The sequence below is a fragment of the Pyrgilauda ruficollis genome, unplaced genomic scaffold (genome assembly GCF_017590135.1).
Source record: "Pyrgilauda ruficollis isolate IOZ18807 unplaced genomic scaffold, ASM1759013v1 scaffold13, whole genome shotgun sequence".
Lineage (NCBI taxonomy): Eukaryota > Metazoa > Chordata > Aves > Passeriformes > Passeridae > Pyrgilauda > Pyrgilauda ruficollis.
This window is the reverse complement of record NW_024511432.1, coordinates 422,570-444,546: the sequence shown is the minus strand read 5'-3', so window position 1 is coordinate 444,546 and position 21,977 is coordinate 422,570. Positions and strand designations below refer to the sequence as shown.

General features: G+C 52.0%; 1 protein-coding gene across 1 annotated transcript in view; it reads right to left on the bottom strand.

Moving 5' to 3' along the window:
- Positions 1-5,748: 5,748 nt before the first annotated feature.
- Positions 5,749-21,977, bottom strand: part of SLC7A5 (solute carrier family 7 member 5) — a 30,130-nt gene continuing 13,901 nt past the window's right edge. Inside the window, exons 4-12 of the mRNA XM_041458721.1 lie at positions 21,217-21,342; positions 13,900-14,005; positions 13,478-13,522; positions 11,919-12,042; positions 10,697-10,800; positions 9,978-10,074; positions 9,382-9,531; positions 8,392-8,569; positions 5,749-6,665 (exon numbers count right to left, since the gene is read on the bottom strand). Coding sequence (XP_041314655.1) covers positions 6,610-6,665; positions 8,392-8,569; positions 9,382-9,531; positions 9,978-10,074; positions 10,697-10,800; positions 11,919-12,042; positions 13,478-13,522; positions 13,900-14,005; positions 21,217-21,342 — 986 coding nt within the window. The 3' untranslated portion in view covers positions 5,749-6,609. The remainder of the gene's footprint in view (positions 6,666-8,391; positions 8,570-9,381; positions 9,532-9,977; positions 10,075-10,696; positions 10,801-11,918; positions 12,043-13,477; positions 13,523-13,899; positions 14,006-21,216; positions 21,343-21,977) is intronic.

Genomic DNA, 21,977 nt, shown 5'->3' with positions numbered 1-21,977 from the left:
CCCTGCCAGCCTGTCCATCTCCTTTTCCAGGCCCCGTGTGCAGGAGATGATCCCTGGGTGAGCCCTGCAGACCTCCCTCTGTTAGTAACTACTTCTGTCAGTGCTCCCTCTCTCCCAAACCAGAATTCCCTTTTCCAACCCCCATGGGAAGCTCAGTGAGTCCCTCCTTGTCACTCCTGAACTGGCTGTGGAATTTGTGTGACATTTGCTCAGCCCATGTGGCACCACTGAAGTCCCACTTCACTGGGATTTCTCCACAGCTTTTCCTGCCCATTTCTTCCTCTGGGATGTGTTTGTGTCCCAAGGGAACAGCCCCAGCACCACCCTCTCCTTTAGGAAGGAAAACCTTGGAGTTCTGCCCTCTGCAACCCAAAATCAAATCCTCCACCAAGCCCTGGGAGCCTGAGCATCCCTGCCCTGCTCCTTTCCCACTGAAACTCCTCTTCTCCAGCCTGAAATGGACAGGGAAGAGGAATTGCAGCATTTCTCCCATAAAAACTTGGTCCCTTCCTACTGCTGGACATTCCTTTTGCTGCACAGAACTATGGACACACCCTGGGAACTGGGATATTCCTCCTCTGCTCCCTCCTCGTGTCCAAAGTTCTCCCACTTCCCCATTCCCTTAGTTTTAACCTCAGGAAAATGACCTAGAATTTAAAAAGGAGGATGGAGGCATGGATGCTCTCATTGCTCCTAAATCCAGCTGCAAGAGGAGTATTTGGAAACCCAGGTGCTGATGGATGTGGGATAATCATGGAAAAAGAAAACTTTTTGAGGCAAAGACCGGCAACCAGAGTGTTGTAATTCAGCTTTCTTTGTTAAAAAAACAAAACAAAACAACCCAGAACATAGAACAACCCAAACATTGAACAGATTTGTTAAACCACAGACATAAAAGAATCAAGAAATACTACAAAAAAAAAATTACATTGCAAGAGACATCTTGTTGTCCAAGGCCATTGGATTCAGGAGCTGCTGGCTGCCCAGCCCTCAGTCAGTGGAATTGCTGTGCTGCCAGGAACACAAACATTGGGAATACACAGCACTTACTGGAGAAGAATTAAGACTAAAAGATATTTACCCCTTTCAAATAAATATAGTGTCATCTACAGATATATTTAAATTAGTAAAACAGGTTTTTTAAAGCAACCAAATATAACAAAATCGTAAATCAGGTTCAGGTTTTCTTGTGTATGTTAAGAGCCTTTTTTTTTTCCTGTGTTTAAAAAAAAAAAAAAAAACAACAAAAATACAAAGCAAAGTGTCTCTGAAAAGTCAGATTCTCCACCAGGAGTGAAGGTCACCCTCCCTTTGTTCTGAGGGTGGGAGCCAGGTCTGGGAACCACCCAAGATCCTCCCTCTGCAAGGATTTTGGTGGAGCTCCCCGTTCTCTGAACAAAGCAGGAGGTTTTTCCCGTGCCTGCCGTTGATCCCAGCACAGCCAGAGCCCGGGATGAGGGAGAGCCCCTGTGCTGGGCTGAACCTCAGCCCTGGGGAAGAACTCAGGTGTAGCTATAAAGTCTCTTTTAGGCAGTCTAGAAATTAATTCAGTGTTTAAAAAAATACTTTATTTATACTCATTACCACTTCCACAGCTGGAGAAAGCAACACCCCTTCTCAGGCAAGGAATAATCCTCTGGATATGGGATCCTTTGGGATCAGGGACCCCGAGCCACGTTTCCTACCACTGCACCAGCAAACTGGGAGCTCTGGGTTGCACCAGCAGCATCCCCCACAAATTCCCAACCCAGTTCCAGTTCCAACTGGGAAGAACTCGAGCCCAGGCAAAGCCAGCACAATCCTGGGTGTAACTCCTCAAGGAGACACCCAGAATGAGGAATCCCTGGAGCTTCCCTCAGCACCAAGATCTCCAGGATGTCCTGGCAGGGATGAGGAGCAGATTCCCATCCCTGCAGGGATGAGGAGCAGATTCCCAGCCCTGCAGAGATGGAAGAGCAGATTCCCAGCCCTGCAGGGATGAGGGAGCAGATTCCCAGCCCTGCAGGGATGAGGAGCAGATTCCCATCCTTGCAGGGATGAGGAGCAGATTCCCATTCCTGCAGGGATGAGGAGCAGATTCCCATCCCTGCAGGATCTCCCTCCTTGGCAGCCAGGCGTGGCTGGCTGTGCCTCATCCCAGAGCTGGGGATGCTCCCAGGCTGGGATTCAATCCCAGCCAGAGCTCGGCACCAGCCTGGAGCCACCCTGCCCTGGGGCTGCCCTTTCCCAAGCTCCAGGAGCTGCTTTGTTCCAGCCCTTTCCCAATTTCATGTCATGAGGTTGCCGAGTGGATGGAGGAAGAGCTGGCATCCCACGGGAGCAGCCCAAGTTGTGTAAGGACAATGTCTGGCAGTTTCAAGGGTTTGTTTTGTAATTTGATTTTCTATTAGAACCTGAGAGCGCCGTGGCCTCGGCTGAAGGCACAGGTACCTTCCCAGACTGGGTGGAAACATTCCCTGGGATTCCCTGCAGCCACACCAGGGCTCTGCCACTGGGAATATCTCTCCAGGTTTGGGAAGTCACAGCTCCAGGGAACAGCCCCACCACGGAGCAGCCCCTGGAGGAGCCCAACTTATTCCCTTGCCTGAGCCACCCACTGGGAGAGGACTTGGACAACAACAAAGCCACTTCCCAGGAGTTCCAACCCAGCTGAAGGGCCTTTAAAGTTTGTTCAACTGTGCCAGAGTCCCTTTGAACTCCGTGGCCACCGAGGGGCCGTTCCAAACAAAAGCCTGTTTACCAGAACACGGTGTCTGAGATGGAAACCACTGCAAATTCTGCAGGAAGTTTTAAAAAAAAATCATTAAAAGTCCATCAGGATGACATAAATCCCCCTGGTTCTTGCAGGGCTGGTTCCCCTCCCAGCTGGAGGAAGGGTTCATTTAGAAAGAGGAACCCAACGGGTATGGAAGTGCCTGGCCAGCAGCTCCTGCTCTGTTTAGCAATCCCTGCGGGATGCAATTCTGTGAACACCCAAACAGCTGCCAGCCTGGGAGCCTGAACTCACAAACAACTGGAGAGGAGCAGGAATTGGAAGCTGGGGTCAGTTCAGGAGCACGGGATCATGGCACAGCTATGGCACCCTGACCTTCAAGGTGTTTTCCAACCTCAATTCCATGGACAGAACAGCTCCAGCTGGGCTTGCAGGGAGCTGTCAAAGGAACAGATTCCTGTGGAACCTCTTGTAGGTCACTGTGCTTGCAGGGTCCTTGTGGGGAGGGTTCATCTCCCTCCCTGTCTGACCACAGGCTCCAAAGAGCACAACAGAGAAACAACAGGAAAAATCCCAGCTCCAGTGCTGGGAAGGATGGGAAATGGGGAACTGTCGCTCCTCTGCCCTCCCTGACATCTCACTCCATGTTTGAGGAAAACAAGCAGCAAGGATGTCTTTCCCCGGGGTGAATTCTCCCTTTTCCATACCCAAACCCATCAGAACAGCACAAGATGGGGGCAGATGTTGCTGATCCAAGGGAAAAGCTGCCACAGCAGACAGCAGAGGCTGTGGCAGCTGTTTCCATGATTGCAGAAACGACTTGTTGTCTTTTCTTTCTAAAATGAAATTCAGTTTTATCCCTTCCCTCATTATCTCCCAAACCTCCAGGAAAATCCAACCCAAGCTCTTCCAGCTGTGCCACCAAGCTCTGGTGGAGGGCAGCTGTGGGGGATCAATGACTCCAAGGTGAGAGAAATCAGCTTTCTGGCAGATCAACTTTGAGATGTGAGCTGTGGCTGACCAAATTCAGCCTTTTTGTGGCTCTGTGCTGGTACCTGGTTCAGTTTCTTGCTAAACCTCTATTGCCAAGGAGATGCTGATGAGATGCCCACGAAGGTGGGGTCAGTGCCAGAGCCTCAGTTTAGTACAAGAGAAAATCTTCAAGAGCAAGTGAGAAATCATGGAAATCCACAAAAAGCAAAGCAAGCCAGTTAAGGATTTAATTAAAATCCATTGATTGCTTAAAAAATAGTTTTTAGTGTGACAGCTCCTCTTTCAAAGCAGTGTGAAAGGGTCACCAGGACACTGGGATGGTCATCACCTGATGGACAGTGTCCAAGCCAGCCTTTGGGAGGTCTGGCCCCAGTCCTGAGCTCTCTGTGGAGAGAGCTGACTGCCAGCTGATTTTGGGTGGAGGTGGCTGAGATTCCAATGCCTTTGCTTTGCATCCCAAGGAATTCTGCTGGTGGGTTTTTGCACTGAGAGCCCCCATGCTGAACCCAGGCCCTGCAGGAGCTGCCCTGAGACCTCACAGGCAAAAAAACCTGCAGCATGAGTGGCTGCAGGACAGACTGAGGTCCCCTCTCCATGGAGCAGGTCCAGCAGGGGCTGTGATCTCCCATCACTGCTCAAAACCATCTCAGCCTTCAGCTGGAAGAAGCCAAAACTCAAGTTCAGGTTTTGTGATTCATGACCTTATTTATGCCAAAGCCTCTCCACTGGCATTGGATCTGAGATGCTCCAACTCATTGCACTGGCCAAAAACCTTGGGGTCTGCCCTCTGGATATTCCCAAAGCAGCTGCAAATCCTCATGGATTAACTCAGCTCCCAGAAAGCTGCGTTGGGAATCTCCACACTGTCACTGGGAATCTCCTCGCTGTCACTGGGAATGTCCACTGTCACAGAGCTGGATTGGGAATCTCCACACTGTCACTGAGCTGATCTGGGAATCTCCACCCCAGCTGCCATGGAGTAAAGAGCTGATTGTCTCCCCTTTTCCTGCCTCAGAGCAGGACACGGGGCTGGCAAAGTGGGAGTGTGGAGCTGCACCTGGACACGGCCACACAGCTGGGCAGGAGCTGCCCCTGCCCCAACACACCTGCAGTGCTGCAGAACTTCCCAGGACAAAGCCTGAGGAGTACCATGGTGTCCTTAATGCCCCTTCACCCCAAAGAACTCTGCTACAAGGAGAATCCACGGGAAGCGACAGCTCCCGGAGCACCCCGGCTTCCCAACGGCCAAGATTTAAAAAAAATGGGAACTAGTTCACCAAGCCACCTGCACAAAGCACAAGCACAAAGATCTGCAACAGAGACAGCAAAGCAGCTCCAGTGGGGAAAGATCAGAATTCCAGGTGAGAATGAATTCCAGGTGATGTCAGAGCACAGAGACACAATGAGCAAATGATTCAGGAACTGCAGCTTTTCCAAAAGGTGACACTTTGGACCAAAGAAAGCAACGTGTCCCTAAGGGGACAGTGCTGACTAGTCAGGAACTACAGGAATTCTGGGGGTGCTCAGGGATGGGATGGCACCACCCACAGCAGCAAACCAGGATTTCACATGCAGATCATGGATTGTGCTCAGGGATTGCTCCTGGAACGGGAGGGTGGTGCTGGGATCTCATCAAGCCAGACCTGATGCACGAAGGAGGATCAGGCCCAGGCCCTGCTCCTTAGAGCAGAGCTCACTTTCCTTACTCAGAGGTGGGGAGGCCCTGGCACAGGTGCCCAGAGCAGCTGTGGCTGCCCCTGGATCCCTGGAACTGCCCAAGGCCAGGCTGGATGGGGCTTGGAGCAGCCTGGGATAGTGGAAGGTGTCCCTGCCATGGCAGGGGTGGCACTGGGTGGGCTGTAAGGTCCCTTCCCACCCAACCATTCCATGATCTCCAGCAGCCCGAGGTGGCTCCAGCCAGCCAGAACATCTGCCCTTCTCCACAGCCCAGAGCCAGTGGGTCCCATCTCCGTGGCACATTCCAGAGGAAACACAGCAGGACAAAGGGAACAGCGCCAGGCAGTGCACGGAGAGACCCCAGGGAATGTGCCAGGGCAATCCCCACCCTTTATTTCTCTCTGCTGATGGTTTAGGGGCAAACATGGCTCCCTGAGCAGGGCCATGAGGAGAGAGAGCACAGAGCTGCTCATCCCATGCTGGATGAAAGCCTGGCACAGAAAAGCATGGAATGAGCAAGCCAAGGACTTGGCCTCAGCTGACTGCAGCTCCTGGGTTTCCCAGCAGGAACTCCCCCCTCAGTGCTCATTCCCAGGGATGGGCACTGTGGGGAAGAGCATCCTGGAGGACTGGCTCAGCAGCAGGGAGCTGGCTTGGATCTGAGAGTGGTGATCCAAACCCAAAGGGTGGCAGGGGCCCGAGTGAGGAGCACAGTGACACTCACATGAGGCCCCCCCATGTCCAGTGTCCAGCAGCACATGGGGGTGTGGGTTTGGGGGAGTGAGACAACACCAGCCAACCTCTGCTTCCCACCCCCACCCAGGCCAGGTAAGGCAGCTCAGAACCCTCCCAGGGCTCTGTGGCAGCCCCAGCCCTCCCCAGGCACTCTGAACACTCAAACCAGGCTCCAGCAGATCCCAGAGCCAAAGCAAAGGAGCCCCCCAGAGCCTGGCACAGCCCTCACACACACACAGAGGGCACTGGCAGCACCCCCCTGGAAGTGCCCTTTGGAATTCCTCCTCCTGGCTCGTACCAAGGACTTCTGGCTGCTCTGCAGGGCTGGGAGGGGCTGGAGGGGCTGCAGGAGGTGAGCAGAGCCTCGGGGCAGTGGTGGCAGCAGGAGGCAGCTCCGGTGCCTGGGACTGGGGAGTGAGGGGTGGGATCCTTGTGTCATCTCAGAATAACGTTGTGCGTTTCCTCGAGCTCAGAGTCCCTGCTTTTCCTGCCTAGGATTCCTGAGGAACCACTTCCATCAGCTTCTGGCACAGCACGGTGGTGGAGACTGCAGAGAAAGCAAAGGAAAGGTCAGGGATCACCCCCAGCAGAAACCTGGGTCCATGAGGGAAGGGCTGAGCCCTCTGCCTCCCCACCCTGACTCCTCTGCTCCCTGCTGCTCCACCCTGCCTGGAGATCACAAACTATTCCTGCACGGCAAAACTAATCCTAAGCACAACCAAGTGAGGCTCAGATCAGTTAGAGGTGATCAGATTATCTGCAATGTATCAATAAATCACTTTTACAAGTTCCTGTGTTTCTCCCCCTGGACATTTGCAAAATTATCACTGTCTGTTCCCAGAATATTTTCAATATTCTCCTTACAATCCTTTGGTGGAGGAAAACAATGAATATGGTAATTTACCACCCAGGCATTGCAAAAATGACTTTTCCAGGAACTGAGCCTAATACCCAGGATAAAAAAAATGAGTGTGGGACAGAGGGACAGAGAGAGACAGGGGAAAAGAAGAATAACAAGTGCTGAGTGCTGCTGAAAGCTTTTCTCTTCCTCATGAAACACCCAGCTAAGGCTGGGCACTTCTCCTTGCCTGCTTTTCTAGGTCAGCCCCTTGCAGCAGAGCAGGGAGGCAGCTGCTGAGCTCAGTTACTTGGGCAGCAGGGACTGACTTTCTGGGCTCAGCTGAGGTTCTGTGTGCCAAGCACAGCCTCTCCATCCCTCCAAACACACCCTGGCCTTGTGGCAGCTGGTGGGAAACCTTGGAGCAGATACCTTAAAAATAAACCCGAGAGAAAGCATCCAGGGGAGCTTCCCTTCCCTCTGCTCTGCTGCCACAGGGGGATGCCAAGGAAAGCTTTGCCTGGATCCCAAATATCAGCACTGCCTAAGCCATGGGTTGGGACTAATTGTGGATTTTCAGCTGTCAAACTGAGGCCAGCTGTGCTCAATCCTTCCTACACCACTGGAAGGGATTCTTTGCTGAGTACAAGCTTGGCCCTGAGCTCTTCCAGGAGCAGGGAATTTTGCTCTGCTGCTAACAACCTCTTTGGCAGGATTAAAACCCCCCAAAAACATGGTATTGGTCCCAGACTTTGCCATTACTGCATTCTGGATGCTTGGCACACATGGCAATCATCAGGATAAACTTGTTCCCATGAAAGAAGAATGGAGCAGGGCCAGGATTCTGGAAGCTCCTCCAGAGGAGGAGAGCCTGCACTGCCAGCTACAGCACAGCACTGGGAAACTTTTTGGGAGCCAAAGCTGCTCCTCCTCCCTGGAGATACTCACAGATGCCTTGGAGAACCCACTTGGGCTTGTTTTGCCACCAGACCCCGAAGAAGTAAATGGGGATCCCACTGAGGATGATGGCAAAGCCGATCCCACATTCCTTGGGCGTCATCCAGAAGGAAACGGCGATGAGGAACAGGCAGGCCAGGATGAAGAAGATGGGCAGGCAGATGTTCACCTGAGCAGGGAGCAAGGGACAGCTTAGGAGATGTGCCAGGGGAGGCTTTCCAGGAGTTTATCCAGCCTGGGAGGGACAGAATTATCGGTATTGGTCCCAGACTTTGCTGTTACTGCACATTACTGCATTCTGGATGCTTGGCACACATGGCAATCATGAGGATAAACTTGTTCCCATAAAAGAAGAATGGAGCAGGGCCAGGATTCTGGAAGCTCCTCCAGAGGAGGAGAGCCTGCACTGCCAGCTACAGCACAGCACTGGGAAACTTTTTGGGAGCCAAAGCTGCTCCTCCTCCCTGGAGATACTCACAGATGCCTTGGAGAACCCACTTGGGCTTGTTTTGCCACCAGACCCCGAAGAAGTAAATGGGGATCCCACTGAGGATGATGGCAAAGCCGATCCCACATTCCTTGGGCGTCATCCAGAAGGAAACGGCGATGAGGAACAGGCAGGCCAGGATGAAGAAGATGGGCAGGCAGATGTTCACCTGAGCAGGGAGCAAGGGACAGCTTAGGAGATGTGCCAGGGGAGGCTTTCCAGGAGTTTATCCAGCCTGGGAGGGACAGAATTATTGTTCCCCCATGGCCAAGAGCCTTTCTCAGCACCTCTTTGGATCTCAGTTCCATAATTCCGGATCCAAATCATCAGCACCAAACACCACAGCCAGCAGAGGCACAGCACAAGCTGGGGCTGTTTCCCAGGGGACTCCAAGCAGGGCACCCACCAGAGCAGCCCAGCTTTGAGAAGAAAACCCCAAAACCTACGGGAAGAGCCAGCAAAGATTCCCTTTGGGAAGGCACCAGTCCAGGCCTGTGGGTTTGTCTCCCTGTGGGTGCTGCTGCCTGGCATGGACCTGAGTGTGCCATGGGATGAGGGAAAAACAGCTTTTGGGGGAGAGGCACCGGGGGCTGACAGGATCTTGGCCTCGCCCCAGATGGTACACGGGGCTGCCAAGCTGGCCAAGGACACCAGGGACAGAGCTCGGCTGCTTTAGCAGGAAACTATTTTAGGGGAATTCCATGGGGGAACAGAGTGTTACACTGAGAGCCACAGCCCGGGATCTGTCCTGGCACTCATGGAGAGTAATCCCACCCTGTCCCTGTCCCCCAGAGCTCCCTCACTGTGCTGCTCCCAAGGCAGCTCTTTGTGCTCCTGCATGGATTCAGCAGCAGAGACACCTCCTTTAGCTACAACACAGCACTGCCCTGCAATCCCAGCCCCTTTTCCATGCAGGACCAGCAGCTGAGCCTCCCCTGCTGCTGGGGAGGGGTCCCCTGGCAGTGCCCACCCCGTTCTCACCTTGATGGGCCTCTCCAGCTCCGGCTTCTTGTAGCGCAGCCACATCATCCCGATGATGGCCAGGGCCACACACAGCCAGTTGAAGAAGCTGAAGAAGTTGATGACTGAGAAGATGTTGTTGGAGAAGGCATAGAGCAGGGTCATGACACACTGAATCCAGGGAAAAGGCCATTAGGAAAGGCAGCAGACAAAACCATCTATGTTACAACACTAAATGGGGATATTTAGGGGAAATACCTGCCAGGAAAGGGATCACACTGACTATTTTTTACTTATTTAAGCTATTTTCAATTGGTGCCTGGAACCATTTCATAGGGTCATGCAATGGTTTGGGTTGGAAGGACCTCAAAGCTTAAAGGACCTCTAGTTCCAACCTCCTGCCATGGGCAGGGACACCTTCCCCTATCCCAGGTTCCTCCAAGCCCTGTCCAGGCTGGCCTTGGATACTTCCAGGGATGGGAAGAATTCAAGACAGAAGTGGACAGTGAGGACATGATGGGAAGGGTCCATCTCCTGTGGACATGCAGGAATGGCTGTGGCTCCATTGCAGTGGGATCCCAGCCCTGCTCCATCCCCTGCCCGGCCCCAGGGCTCACCGTGAACACGAGGGATGGGACGGGGGTGAGCAGCCGGGGGTGGATCATGGACAGGATGGAAGGCAGGTGCCCCTCTCGGGATCCCACGAAGAACAGCCTGGGAGGGGACACAGAGAGGGGACACAGTCCAGTCACAGCCCTGCAGGGCTCTGTGCTCAGCACAGAACAAGTGGGACCAGCCCCAGCTCAGCCCTGGTAGCCCGAGGCAGGACTGGAACAGCAGGACTGGAACAGCAGTCCCTGCTCACCAGGGAGGCTGGACATGGCCAAGGAATGCAGGAAGGATGGATTTCTACCCTGCTCTCCAGGGACAGCAATTAAGTGACTCCTCAGGCAACCCAGGGATGTGTCAGAGCCAGAACCATCTCAGTCCTGCCCCTGCCCAGCCTTTCACCCCTTCCCGAGGGATTCTCATCCCTGAAGTTTCCCAACTTTCTGCTTCTCATGAAAGGCACTTTCTCTCGAGCCCTGAGCCTGTGTCTGGTTCTGTTTACTGACCTCACCAGGACTTTGCCTGAGGAACAGAAGATTGACACCACTGAAAGGTTGCCTTTAATCTGGTTTTAAGTCTGACTTTGTCTTCCTGCATTCCCCACGTGGCCTCCAGGCCCTCCAGACTTTGTGTCTGCCCACAGCCACTCTCTGGAGGAGAACTCCAAAGGGTGAGGAACTGAGCACAGCTTGTAAACAAAACCCACAGGATTGAGCAAGGAACCTACCGGGAAGAAGTGAAAAGAGATCCATTGACAGACCCAAAGCACGAGAGCCCAACAAAGACAGGGATGATCCAGGACATGACACCGAGGTGGTAGTTCCCAAAATCCTAAATGGGGGACAACAAGAGACATTTCACACTCACAATGTCCCAAAAAACTCAGAGCTGCCTACAAAGAGTATTTGGAGAAATCTCAACAAATGCCACAGCTCAGTGCTGGAGCTGTGACAGTCTCCCATATTCCCACATGCTGCTCCCCTTTCCTGAAAAAGCAGACTGTGGAATTGCTAAAATACATCAGCAGCCAGCCCTTCCCTCGGGGCCAGGACACGACATTTATCCACCAGCTATCGGAAAGTTCAAGACCAAACGGAAACTGGGAGGAAACTCAGACAGCAGCTCCTGCCAAGTGCTGAGTCAGGAGCTGGGACCCAGCCCTGGGGACACGCAGGGACCTGGCCCTGCAGCTTTTTGTCGCAGGCTGAGCCTGTGCTGCTCCACTGCGGGTTTGCACCAGCAATATGGGATTGATTTCCAGCCCCTGCTGCTCCACACCAGGGCTTGGAGAACCTGGGATAGTGGAAGGTGTCCCTGCCTGTGGCAGGGGGTGGGATGGGATGAGCTTTCAGGTCCCTTCCCACCCAAACCATTCCAGGAGTCCCTGCAGCACAGGCTGTGGCTGGAGCAGGGCCTCAGTCCCAACCCAAAGGATGGAGCAGTGTCACCTGAGGGGCTCAGCTCATCCTGGGCTGGGAGATTCCCCCTGAAACCCTGAACAACCCTGGTCAGGCTCAGCCTGCAAGGTCTGCTCCATTCTGAAGCCATCAGGGTTCCTGACCACACTGGCATTTTAACTAATAGAAGTATTACTTTTCTCTCTTAATTAAAAGAAGGAAGACACAGAGAAAGAACAATCCAGTTCAGTGTTGACTGAGTGACCTTTCCCCATAAATATCAAGCTCTGGGAACTGATGGGCAGTCACAAGGCCAGCAGCAACCTTCCCTAGCTCAGAATGAAGAGCAGCACTGAGTGCCACCCTCACTGCTGCCCAGGATAATCCCCTCAGGATCACGCTGTTCTTCCCTGCTCTTTATCTCCTGCTCAACATCAGGGATTCTACAAGCAGCCCTGAGCAGCCTGGAACAAAGCAGGAGATGTGTGCAGTGATTCCAAGGCTGATTTCACCTGCCCTGGGATGAGTCAGGCTGGAGCAGCGGGGTCTTACCACAGCCACGGCCTCGGACGTCAGCATCTGCTCGGTGCTCAGCGTGGTGAAGTAAGCCAAGTTGGTCAGCACATACACCAGCGTGACGACAGGCAGGGAGATGATGATAGCCAGGGGCAGGTTTCTAGGAAAAAAACATCCATTGTCCTGGAGCAGCTCGCAGGAGGGAGCTGCTGGTCCCAGGGATTGCCAGCTGCCTGAGCTCGCTTTGAGCCGCTCTGTTCTCTGGCTTTGCTGGTGTGCAGCACTCCAGGCACACACTGCTCCCATGGGACAGGGGATATCCACAAGGGAACAGGCTGCCCAAGGAGTGGGGCACTCCCCATCCCTAAAAACACGTGGATGTGGCACAGCTGGGCACTCTTGAGGCCATGGTTAGTGGTGAACCTGGTGCTGGTTCACAGCCTTAAAGGGTTTTTCCAGCCTCAAGGACTGCATGGCCCCTGGACAGCCTGGAGGCTGCAGATGGAGAGGGAAGGATGATGGCAGAAGGGATTTTTTGCATGGAGAGGCCCTGGCTGCCTGGGCAAGCAGGAATCCAAGATCACTTAATTAGAAATACCCAGTGGCACCAGCACAGGGATTCTCTCTCGGCAAAGGAGCTCCCTTGTGCTGGGGGGATTCCTGGGGGAGATGGGAATCTCAGGGATGCACTGGGCAGTTTTAGCCTCTACCTAAACTCAGCTGTCTGGACTCAGGGAACTCAAAGAAAAGGAGCTCAGGCACAGCCTAAGTAGGTCTGTGAACAGCCTGTGTTGGTACAAACTTGCCTTTCCCAACAGTTTAATTTCATTTGTGAAGGGAAAGTGCAAAAGGAAACCCTGCTTGGTGCCACTCTAATTGCTCCAGCAGAGCTCCAAGCTGCAGGAGCAGAGTCAAATACCACAACTGCATCCAGCAGACATGAAAATAATTGCAAAATGCAGCCCCCCTTTTGCTGTTTCTCTGGGAAGGGGCGGATCCAGCCCCGTGCTTCCCAGCAGGACCAAAGCACCCCCAGGGTCAGCCAGGATGGGCTCTTGCACAAGTGCCCCCGAGGCTCAGCTCCCAGCAGCTCCCAGACACCTTCCCAGGATCCCAGAAAGGATTTCTCAGCACTGTCCTGCTCTGCTGAGGGCCCCAAATAACCCTGAGAGGCACAGGCAGAGCAGGAAGCAGCTCTTGCTCAACAGGATGGGAAGAGCACGGGACAAACACATGGAGAGCAGCACAAACACATGGACAGCAGCACAAATGCCCAGTGGGAGTTGAACCAAGGCAGAAATAAAGCCCTGAGTGCTCTTTCCTGGCCCATAACTCACAGAGGTGTCAGGCCAAGGAAGCAGAGATTTCTCCCAGCGCTGATAACATGGCACGGGAGAGCAGGGAAAACAACAGCCCTGCTCCTGCAGGGATTATTGTTCCCTGATTCCAGGGAGGTGGAAGGTCATTAACTCATCTTGTTTTCTCTTTTTTCAGATGAAGGCCTTGGCTTCCTCCTCTGTTAAACACACAAGGAAGGGGCTTCCCCAAAACAGCAGCTTTTCCCCCAGGGAAATCATGCCAGGACTCATGCCTACCTGTAGGGATTTATCATCTCTTCTGTCACAAAATTCAAGTAATTCCTGTAATTTCAAAAGGACAGGGGTTAATTCTGGTTAAATAAACCCCTCCAGGTTAACTCGTCTGCACAGGGATTCCAGGAGGGGCACAGACACTGATCCTGTGGGAAAACTTAGGATGGCTGATGTCCAAGGCCAGGCTGGACAGGGCTTGGAGCAGCCTGGGATGGTGGGAGGTGTCCCTGCCCATTGGATGATCTTTAAGGTCCCTCCCAAAACCCAAATCATTACATAATGAGGATGGCTACAAGTGTCCTCTTTTCAGAGCAAATTGAGAGCAGGTGCTCAGAGGACTGACAAAGGAGCCCTGCAGGAGCTTCAGTTTGGAACTGGAGTTGGAATTGAGCTCAGTGTGGAAGGAAGAGAGGGCTGTGCCTTACCATCCTCCATAGGCAAAGAGGCCACTGTACAGAGCCAGCACGATGTTCCCAACGCCCACCTTGGTGCCCTCGAAGGATTTCTCAGGGGTCAGGTTTTCCACGTCACCTGCAGGACACAAACCCTGCTCAGTGCCATGGGCTCTGAACCCCAAAGGCCTCTGGAGAAACCTGGAGGCAAGAGCTGCTCTTAGGATGAAATTATTTTAATTATCACCCCGCTGCTTTTTGGGTTATGTTGAGCACGGGCTCATTTTCCCTCCAGTTTTCCAGGGATCAGTCCAGCTGGGTTCACCCCCACATGATGACCCCAAAAACTCATCTCAAGCAAGGACTGACTCCTCCAAACTTTCTCACGCTGCGACGTGCTGTCACCAAGGTGATGTCCCAGGGACATCCTGGGGACCTTCCTGCTGGAAGATGCTTTGCAAACAGAGATTGTCACATTGTCCTCTCAACTCCAGGCTGCTGGCCTTCGATAAAGCCCCAGGATTTCCTGCACTTCCACCAGCCACCCAAACCCCCAGAAACCCAGGATTTCCTCCAGTCCCACCAGCCACCTGATAAAGCAGAGGCCTGTGGCAATCCCTTTGATTGAGGGAAGTCAGGTTCTAGGGGTTTGGATATCAGAAGTCACCTTCTTTATGGCCTGATGATCAAAAGTTCCTGTTGTGGATCTGCTTTTGAAAGAAAATGCCAGAAATAGAAGATTTGATTGTGCCTCTGGTCCCAGCTCTCCCCGAGCAGCCCCAGGTTTATTTATTTTGCTTTCAAATGCTCTGCAGTTGTTTTGTTCCCTGTCTTTGATGGAGGGGCTGGCTGTGGGACAGGGATGGCAGAGCCACGCTCCCAGAGGGAGTGCAGGGAACGTGGTGGGATCCAGAGGGGCACCTCTCCACCCAGGGGGAGCCCATGTGATTCCTCTTAGGACACAGAGCTCTCCTAATCACCCCAGCAACTGCATCACAAGGCAGTCAGCAGGGCCTGCAGCTTAACCCTTCATCCCTCGGCACTGGGCACCCAGGAGGTGCTGCTGGAAAGGCTCTGGGATGCTCCAACAAAGCTCAGGTGTGCAAGGCTCCTCCTGCCCAAATCCCAATCCCAACTGCTCTCTGCTGGAGGCACCTCTTTCCCAGCAGCTCCTTGCATCAGAAAGGTCTTCCCTGCATCTCCCTTGGGATGTGCTGGATGTATTTGATCCTCCTCAGCAAAATGCACCAATCCTTTTTAAAAACAAATCGGAGTGCAAGAGGAGAGCCAGGAAATGCAGAGACTGATAAAAGGCTGAGCTTAACCTCAATTCCTGCCTTGCAGGTTCTGCACAGAATCCCAGTTTAGCCCAGGTGAATGAGAGGGCTGAGCAGGAGGGGTGGAATGTGATCCCCTGCATCCGTCGGGCTCAGCTTTCCCCACCTCATCTTCTGCCCTTCCTGAATAATTACCAGTCTGGTTCTTTCCAGGCCTTTTGTTATGGGAATAAGAGACACATTTTGTTCACAGTGCCTGCAATTAGCTACTGCAACAGCACATGGATGGACTGGGAGAGCAGGAGGCTCTCCAGCATTTCAAACAGCCCTCAGGATATATCTCTTCTCAAAGGTTTCAGGCTCTCCATGTTCCCACCCTGATCCATGGACCACCACCTTCACCACCCAGGAGGATGCTCCCATCTTGGGAGCAGCACTCCATTTCTGGTCCAGAGCTCTTCCAAAATCCTCCTGGTCTGTCACAGGCAAAACCCTCTCAGGCCAAATGTTCCTTCTCCTGAGGCAGCCAACACCTCACTGCCCTTCCCACCTCACCTTAGGAGAGCTGGAGCTTCCCAAAACCTCCCAGTGAATTGTTAAATTTCCCATTTCTGTGCCCCAGGGTCAAATGGATTTAGCAACATGTCAGGACACAACGAAATAACCAGAGGAGTGCCTGTATCTCACCATCCACAGCATAAAAGAATTCTTCCTTGTATCTAATCTAAACCTGCCACTTTAAAACCTCATGCCCTCAACAAGCCCTGCTAAAAGATCCCGGAATTATTTAGATTTGATCCTAATTTGGACCTTTGATCCAACCCCACCTTGTGAAGCTGGGGTGTGCAGGGGGAGGATGGAGAGCGGCTGTGCCACACCATCTACACAAGCTCCCAGGCACTCCATCCTTCAAGCCTCGACAATTCCAGCCCCAGGCTTTTGGATCTGGCTGAAATTAAGAGTTACAAATGTGCAGGTGAGGCTGCCAAGCACGGCCTCGGGGCATCCCCAGCTCATCCCGGCCTCCAGGCACTGCCCTGCCCGTGCCCGGCACCCCGGAGAGCCGGAGCCTGGTTTGAACCGGCTGTTCCACCGCACTCTGCTCTACAATTAACCAAATTAAGGTAACGAGCTGTGACACAAAGCCCATTTGCGGCTCCTCCAGCTGCCAAGACTGCGGTAATTGTGCCGGGTCAGCCGGGGCCCTGCTGCGGGAGGGCTGAGGGAGGGCCCGGCCCGGCTGAGGCGCTGCGTGTCTGTGCCGGGCCCTAACTTCAGAAATGTTCATTTGCTCCCCAGTCATGTCTAGTCTGGTTTTAATAGCACAGCGATCTTCTCCTGCACAAAGCATTGCAGGATAATTAAATATTTTCAACTTGCCCCAACAGCGAGGAGAGGGAACACGGCCATGGGGAGAGGGGGCCCTCAGCACGGGGTGTCTGCACCCAGAGCCCCAAAGGAGGAGGAAAAACAGCGACAGTTCAGGGAACTGAATCAGGAAAAGAAGCGTCTGACACCTGATCGATCTGCAGCAGGAGGCTGCTGTGATTTAGAGGGGAAGAGTGTGGCAGCTGTCCCTGCTTTCCTTGTCCCATCCCTGCTACCAGGGGAGGATGAGGAAGGAGCCTCCCTGCCAAGCTCCCTGCTGGAGAAGCATGGCAGGCGGTGGCATTTGGGATGCCAGGGGCACAGCAGCAGCAGGGAGGGCTGTCCCTGCCATCCTCCTGTGCCCTCCTCAGGCAGGGATGTTCCCCATCCATCGGGTTTGGTCCAGGGAGGATCCCTGGAGGGAGCCAGGCTGGGCTGAGTGGGGACATCCCCCTGCTCAGGGCTCCAGACTCCTGTCCCAGCTCCAGCCTTGCGCCAGGAGCCCTGGCTGACCATGGAAATCCTGGACTGCTTTGGGTTGAAGGCACCTCCAAGTTCCTCCCATCCCACCCCTGCCATGGCAGGGACACCTCCCACTGTCCCAGGGTGCTCCAGCCCTGTCCAGCCTGGCCTTGGGCACTGCCAGGATCCAGGAGCAGCCACAGCTTCCCTGGACACCCCTGCCCCAGGGCACAACCCCAGCCAGCTCTGCCACCCCCACCCCAATATTGCTTGTAAAAAGCTCTTTAAAGGTAATATTGTGGCTGGAAATCCTGAACACTGCTGGGAGGCTTCTGAAAGTACCAGAAGGATGATTCAGACCTTCAGTGAGCAGAGCTTGGCTCTTAAAATGCCATTTTTAGTACTCCAGGTGCAAGGAAACGTCTGGTACTGTGGGGTTGAGACATCTGGGTGCTGCTTTCACTTACCAAATCACTTTTGCTACAAAACACCCCTTGGCCTCTGTATTTCTCCCTGGGATTTTTTTTTTAGTAGTTTCCAGTCCACATTTTTTTCCCTGCCTTTTTTTTTTTTTTTGGGTGAAGAATCCCATGATTGAGAGAGAAGGAAGGAAAGTTGAGTCTCTCTTCCTTTCCTCCCAGACTTGAAGCATCCTAGGACAGGGGAAGGTGTCCCTGCCTATGGCAGGGGTGGGACTGGAGGAGCTTTGAGGTCCCTTCCTACCCAAATTATTCCATCATTCTACAAACAAACAAACACAAAAAAAAAAAAAAAAAAACAAAAAAAAACCAACCAAAAAAATAGCCCAAATTAAACCCAAATCTTCTGCTCTGGAGTTAAACCTGCCTGCTCTGTCCTTAAGTGACCCCGAGCTGCTCTGGCAGATGCAGCTCTGCATCCCTGACAGCCCAAGGAAGGGAGGCAGGGAGAAAAATGCTGCTGCCACCAAAAAGCTCCTGGAGGCACCACAGACCAGGAATTTTACAGCCAGGATAAAGAAAAGGGACAATAAATAAAGTGACAATAAATCCAATAAAAGCAATAAAATCAGTGTTAAATTCTATTTCTCTAAGTCCCAAAGGCCCAATTCCAGGTTTTTAAGCAGAACTGCTGGTGAGAGATCACAGCTGCATCCCTGCTCCAGCTGCCTGAGGGCACAGAAACATTCCAGAAACCCTGAGGCATCATCCACAGGAATAAATAGATGTCAAACATGTCAGTGATATGTTTATTTCCAGTTTTTTGACACCAAAACCTTTCCTGAACTTCCTCACTGTAAAAAGTATGAGGGTGTCCTAAAGAAATACCCAGATTTTTTGACCATTTCAGTCAGTTTTAAGGGAAATTTTAAGGTGTGGGTATGGGGAGGACAAAACCACACACCTCTGTGTCACACCCAGGGCAAAAATATCCCTGAAACCTGCTGTCCAAACCTTCTTCATGATCCAGTCCCAGGTATCCCACTCCCCAGCTGAGGAATATGGCCAAAAAATACCCAGCTGGACAGAAAGCCAATTGATAAGAGTTGGTAAAATAAGAGAACCAAAATAAATCTTGTTTTCATAATACTGGAGAGAAAAAAACTCTGATTCTGTATTTTAAGTTATTTCTATTATTTGAGTAAGTTATTTCTATAAGTAAGCTATTTAAATAAGTTATTTATTTCAAATTAATTAATTAATTTCTATTATTTGCAGGCTATAATCTGGGGACCATACATAAGATTTTACAAACCAATACCCAAATCCAGGACTTTTCAAACCACACATCTCCAGCCCCAAAAAGGCTTTTGAAAGTTTCATTCTTGGATTAATAAAATAATTTCATCCCAAGCAGCTGAGTTCCACTGAGTCAACCTCCAAGCACTTGAAAGGCTGAGTAGGAAACCAACTTCCAGCCTGCTCCTTTGGAAAGGGCAGGGAAGGAGTGATGGGAAACAGCTGCTGACAGGGAAATGTTCTTCTGTGGGGCAAAATTGCCACAGAGTCCTTTGTCCTTGAGAGATCCCTGCTCTTCTGCAAAGCAGGAAAAGAGCCAAGCAGAGGATAAAAAGAGAAAAAGCCAAAGGCTGAAGGTGGGAGGTTAATGCAGAGAGATTTCTGTGAAATCACAGAAATTTCCACATTTGAGCAAAAAATGTGGTGTTGCTCCTCTGGTTTGTTTATGGATACTGGGAACACAAACCAGCAGTGGGACAGGAACCAGTAAAACCAGTTCATTGTCCAGAACCTCCCAGGAATACACAACCCCATCCCCCTGAAAACCAGCTGGGTGCAGATCTCACCCCAAAAGTGCTGCCAGCTTGGATGGGGTCACCCAGCTGCTGGTGGGAAGAGTCCTCTTTGTCCAAAATAAACAACACTGGAATGGGCACAGGGTGTGGAAATGTGGGACAAAGCTGGAGGACAGGGCAGTGCTCTCCCATTGTCACTGAAAAGGGGAATTTTGGTGCTTTTTTTTGAATTAAAAAAAAAAAATGAAGAAAAAAGACAATTTCTTGCTGTATCCCTGCTAAAAGTACAGTACCTGGAATGATTGAAAGGAAAATGGAGCAAGGTGCAAACTGCAGGTGGGAGCTGAGGAAGGGACAGGAAAGGAACTTGCACATTCTTAAGGACTTTTAGCAGAGAGCCTGGAACTTCCCTAAGGAGATTAATAAAATCCATGCTGGAGCCCAGGCAGAATCCCAGCTGTGGAATTCTGGACAAGCAGGAATGGGCACTTGGGACAAAGTGGGAACCAGGATCTGCTGTGGATCCTGAGGATCCCACTCTGATCCAGTCAGGTTTGAGGGCTGGCTGCTCAGACAGGAACAAAAGTCTTTGCTGACAGGTGTCACTGTCCAGGAATTGCTTTTGATCTCCCTGCCAAGGTGGATCAGCAGAAAAATAAATCACACGGAATTCTCTGCCCTGCAAGGTCTGCACAGCCACCTGAAACTTCAAAGGAAATAAAACAACTCCTGGGACACATTAAGGGGAAGGGGAGTTTTATTGTAACAGGGCAGAAATCCCTTCTAGGTTACAGAGAAGTCAAGGGAAATCTCATGGATTTCCACCTGAGGAAGCAGGGCAGAAAGTGGCTCAGCTTCCCCAAAAAGGCCAAAAGAACAGCACATTCTGAAGATGCAAATTAAGATTCTATCTGCAAACAAAGCCCAGTTGTAAAGATCTTCATGGTAAAATGTTAACCAACTAAAAGAGATTTATCATGATTTACCCTTTTCCTCCTGGGAGGGAATCAAAAGGTCCAGCAGAGCAGGCTGGGGAGCTGGGCAGAGGGAGGAGGTGTGTTTTGTGATAAGCCTCAAACAATGTCCCTGTTGAGTGTCTGCACTGAGTTGGAAGAAAATAAAACCTCTGACAAAGCAAGAAATTCTGCAAAGACAGCACTGGCTCCCAGAGCTGAGACAGGAATTAGAGACCCACGAGCACACACAGACACACCCTGTGCAGGGACATGAGCCCCTGGAGATTTATCCCCTTTCAGCAAACAAGGACAGGACTGTTCCCCAAGAAACATTTATTCCCACAAAACTTGCACAAAAAAAGCCACACTTTGGTTTAACTGTGAGTTAATCAGGTTTGGAACAAACTCAGATGGGTTTGGAACAAACTCAGATGGGTTTGGAACAAACCATCTCCCTGCTTTGAGAGGATTTTATGGGTGCATGAAGCAAACCAGCAGAACCACCAGAAAATCTGCTTTATCTTCCCATTTTTATCTCCTTTTCCAGGTGCCAGTGCCAGCTGAGAGCTCCAATGTCTGTTCCTCGTGGGCTCTGTGTCCCTGGGTGACCCAGAGCTGGCCTGAGCCACTGCACACCTGGAACAGGATGAAGGGAAATGTGCAGGGGGAGTTTGTGGAAGGATTAAGATGACTGGGAATGGTTTGCACATGCAGATAATTCTCTGTGAGCAAAATGTTACAAAGAGATTTCCCAGTGCAGCAGCACCAACATTTTCAATCCCAAAGGGAGAAGGCACAGTCTCTGTGTAAGTGGAAAAGACCTCAAGTGGTTTCAGGAGTATGAAATCAAGCCTGGCAGTGATATAAAATATAAAATCACACAAATAAAACACAAAACCCCAGCCTTTGGCCAAGCTGGGAACATCCCCCAAGCACCTGAGAGAACAGGGAGGTTTGTAAAGCTCTGGAACACCTGGGGTTGGAGTCCTGGGCTTTGGCCCTCACCCTGCTTTACCTGCACAGCCCCAAAAGGAGGAAAAGGAGCAGAACTCACCCTTTGCCAGCTGCACGAAGCCCAGGATGATGATGAGAGCCAGCGCCAGCAGCTTGGCCGCAGCAAAGGCGTCCTGCACACGGGTGGCAGCTTTGACACTGTAGCAGTTCACAGCTGTCAGCAGCACTGAGGGGACACACAGGGACAAGGTCAGCACCCAGGGAGACACACCAAATGCACCAAGAATCACAGGGAATCTTTAGGAGGGATACATGGAAGGAACTCCTCCCTGTGAGGGTGGGGAGGCCCTGGGTGCCCAGAGAAGCTGTGGCTGCCCCTGGATCCCTGGGCAGCCAGCTTGGATGGGACCTGGGGCACCCTGGCGTAGTGTCCCTGCCATGGCAGGGCGTGGAATGAGATGTTCTCCAAGGTCCTTCCAACCCAAACCATTCAGTGATTCCCTTTTGCTAAAACAACCAACCAGAGCCTCTTCCAGAAGAAAAACTCACTGAGAGCTCTGCAGCCTCACACTTCTCAATTGCACCTTTATTTTGGCAGGAAGTGCTTTGAATAATGCCTGCGGTCCTTGGGACATGGAATGGCACTGCTCCATGCTCCAGAAGTGGCAATGACACTTTTTCCATCGGAAAACACTCCTGAGGGCTTGTAAATAAAAGGACTGACTGCAGCCCTCAGCACCAAAGTGCCTGTCCCATCAGCCCAACTTAGTGCTGCTGGTGTGTGGAAACCCCTCAGGGAAGTCAGGCTGAGCCTCCAGGACTGATCTGTGGTGATTTTATAACAGCAGCACCCCAAAGGCT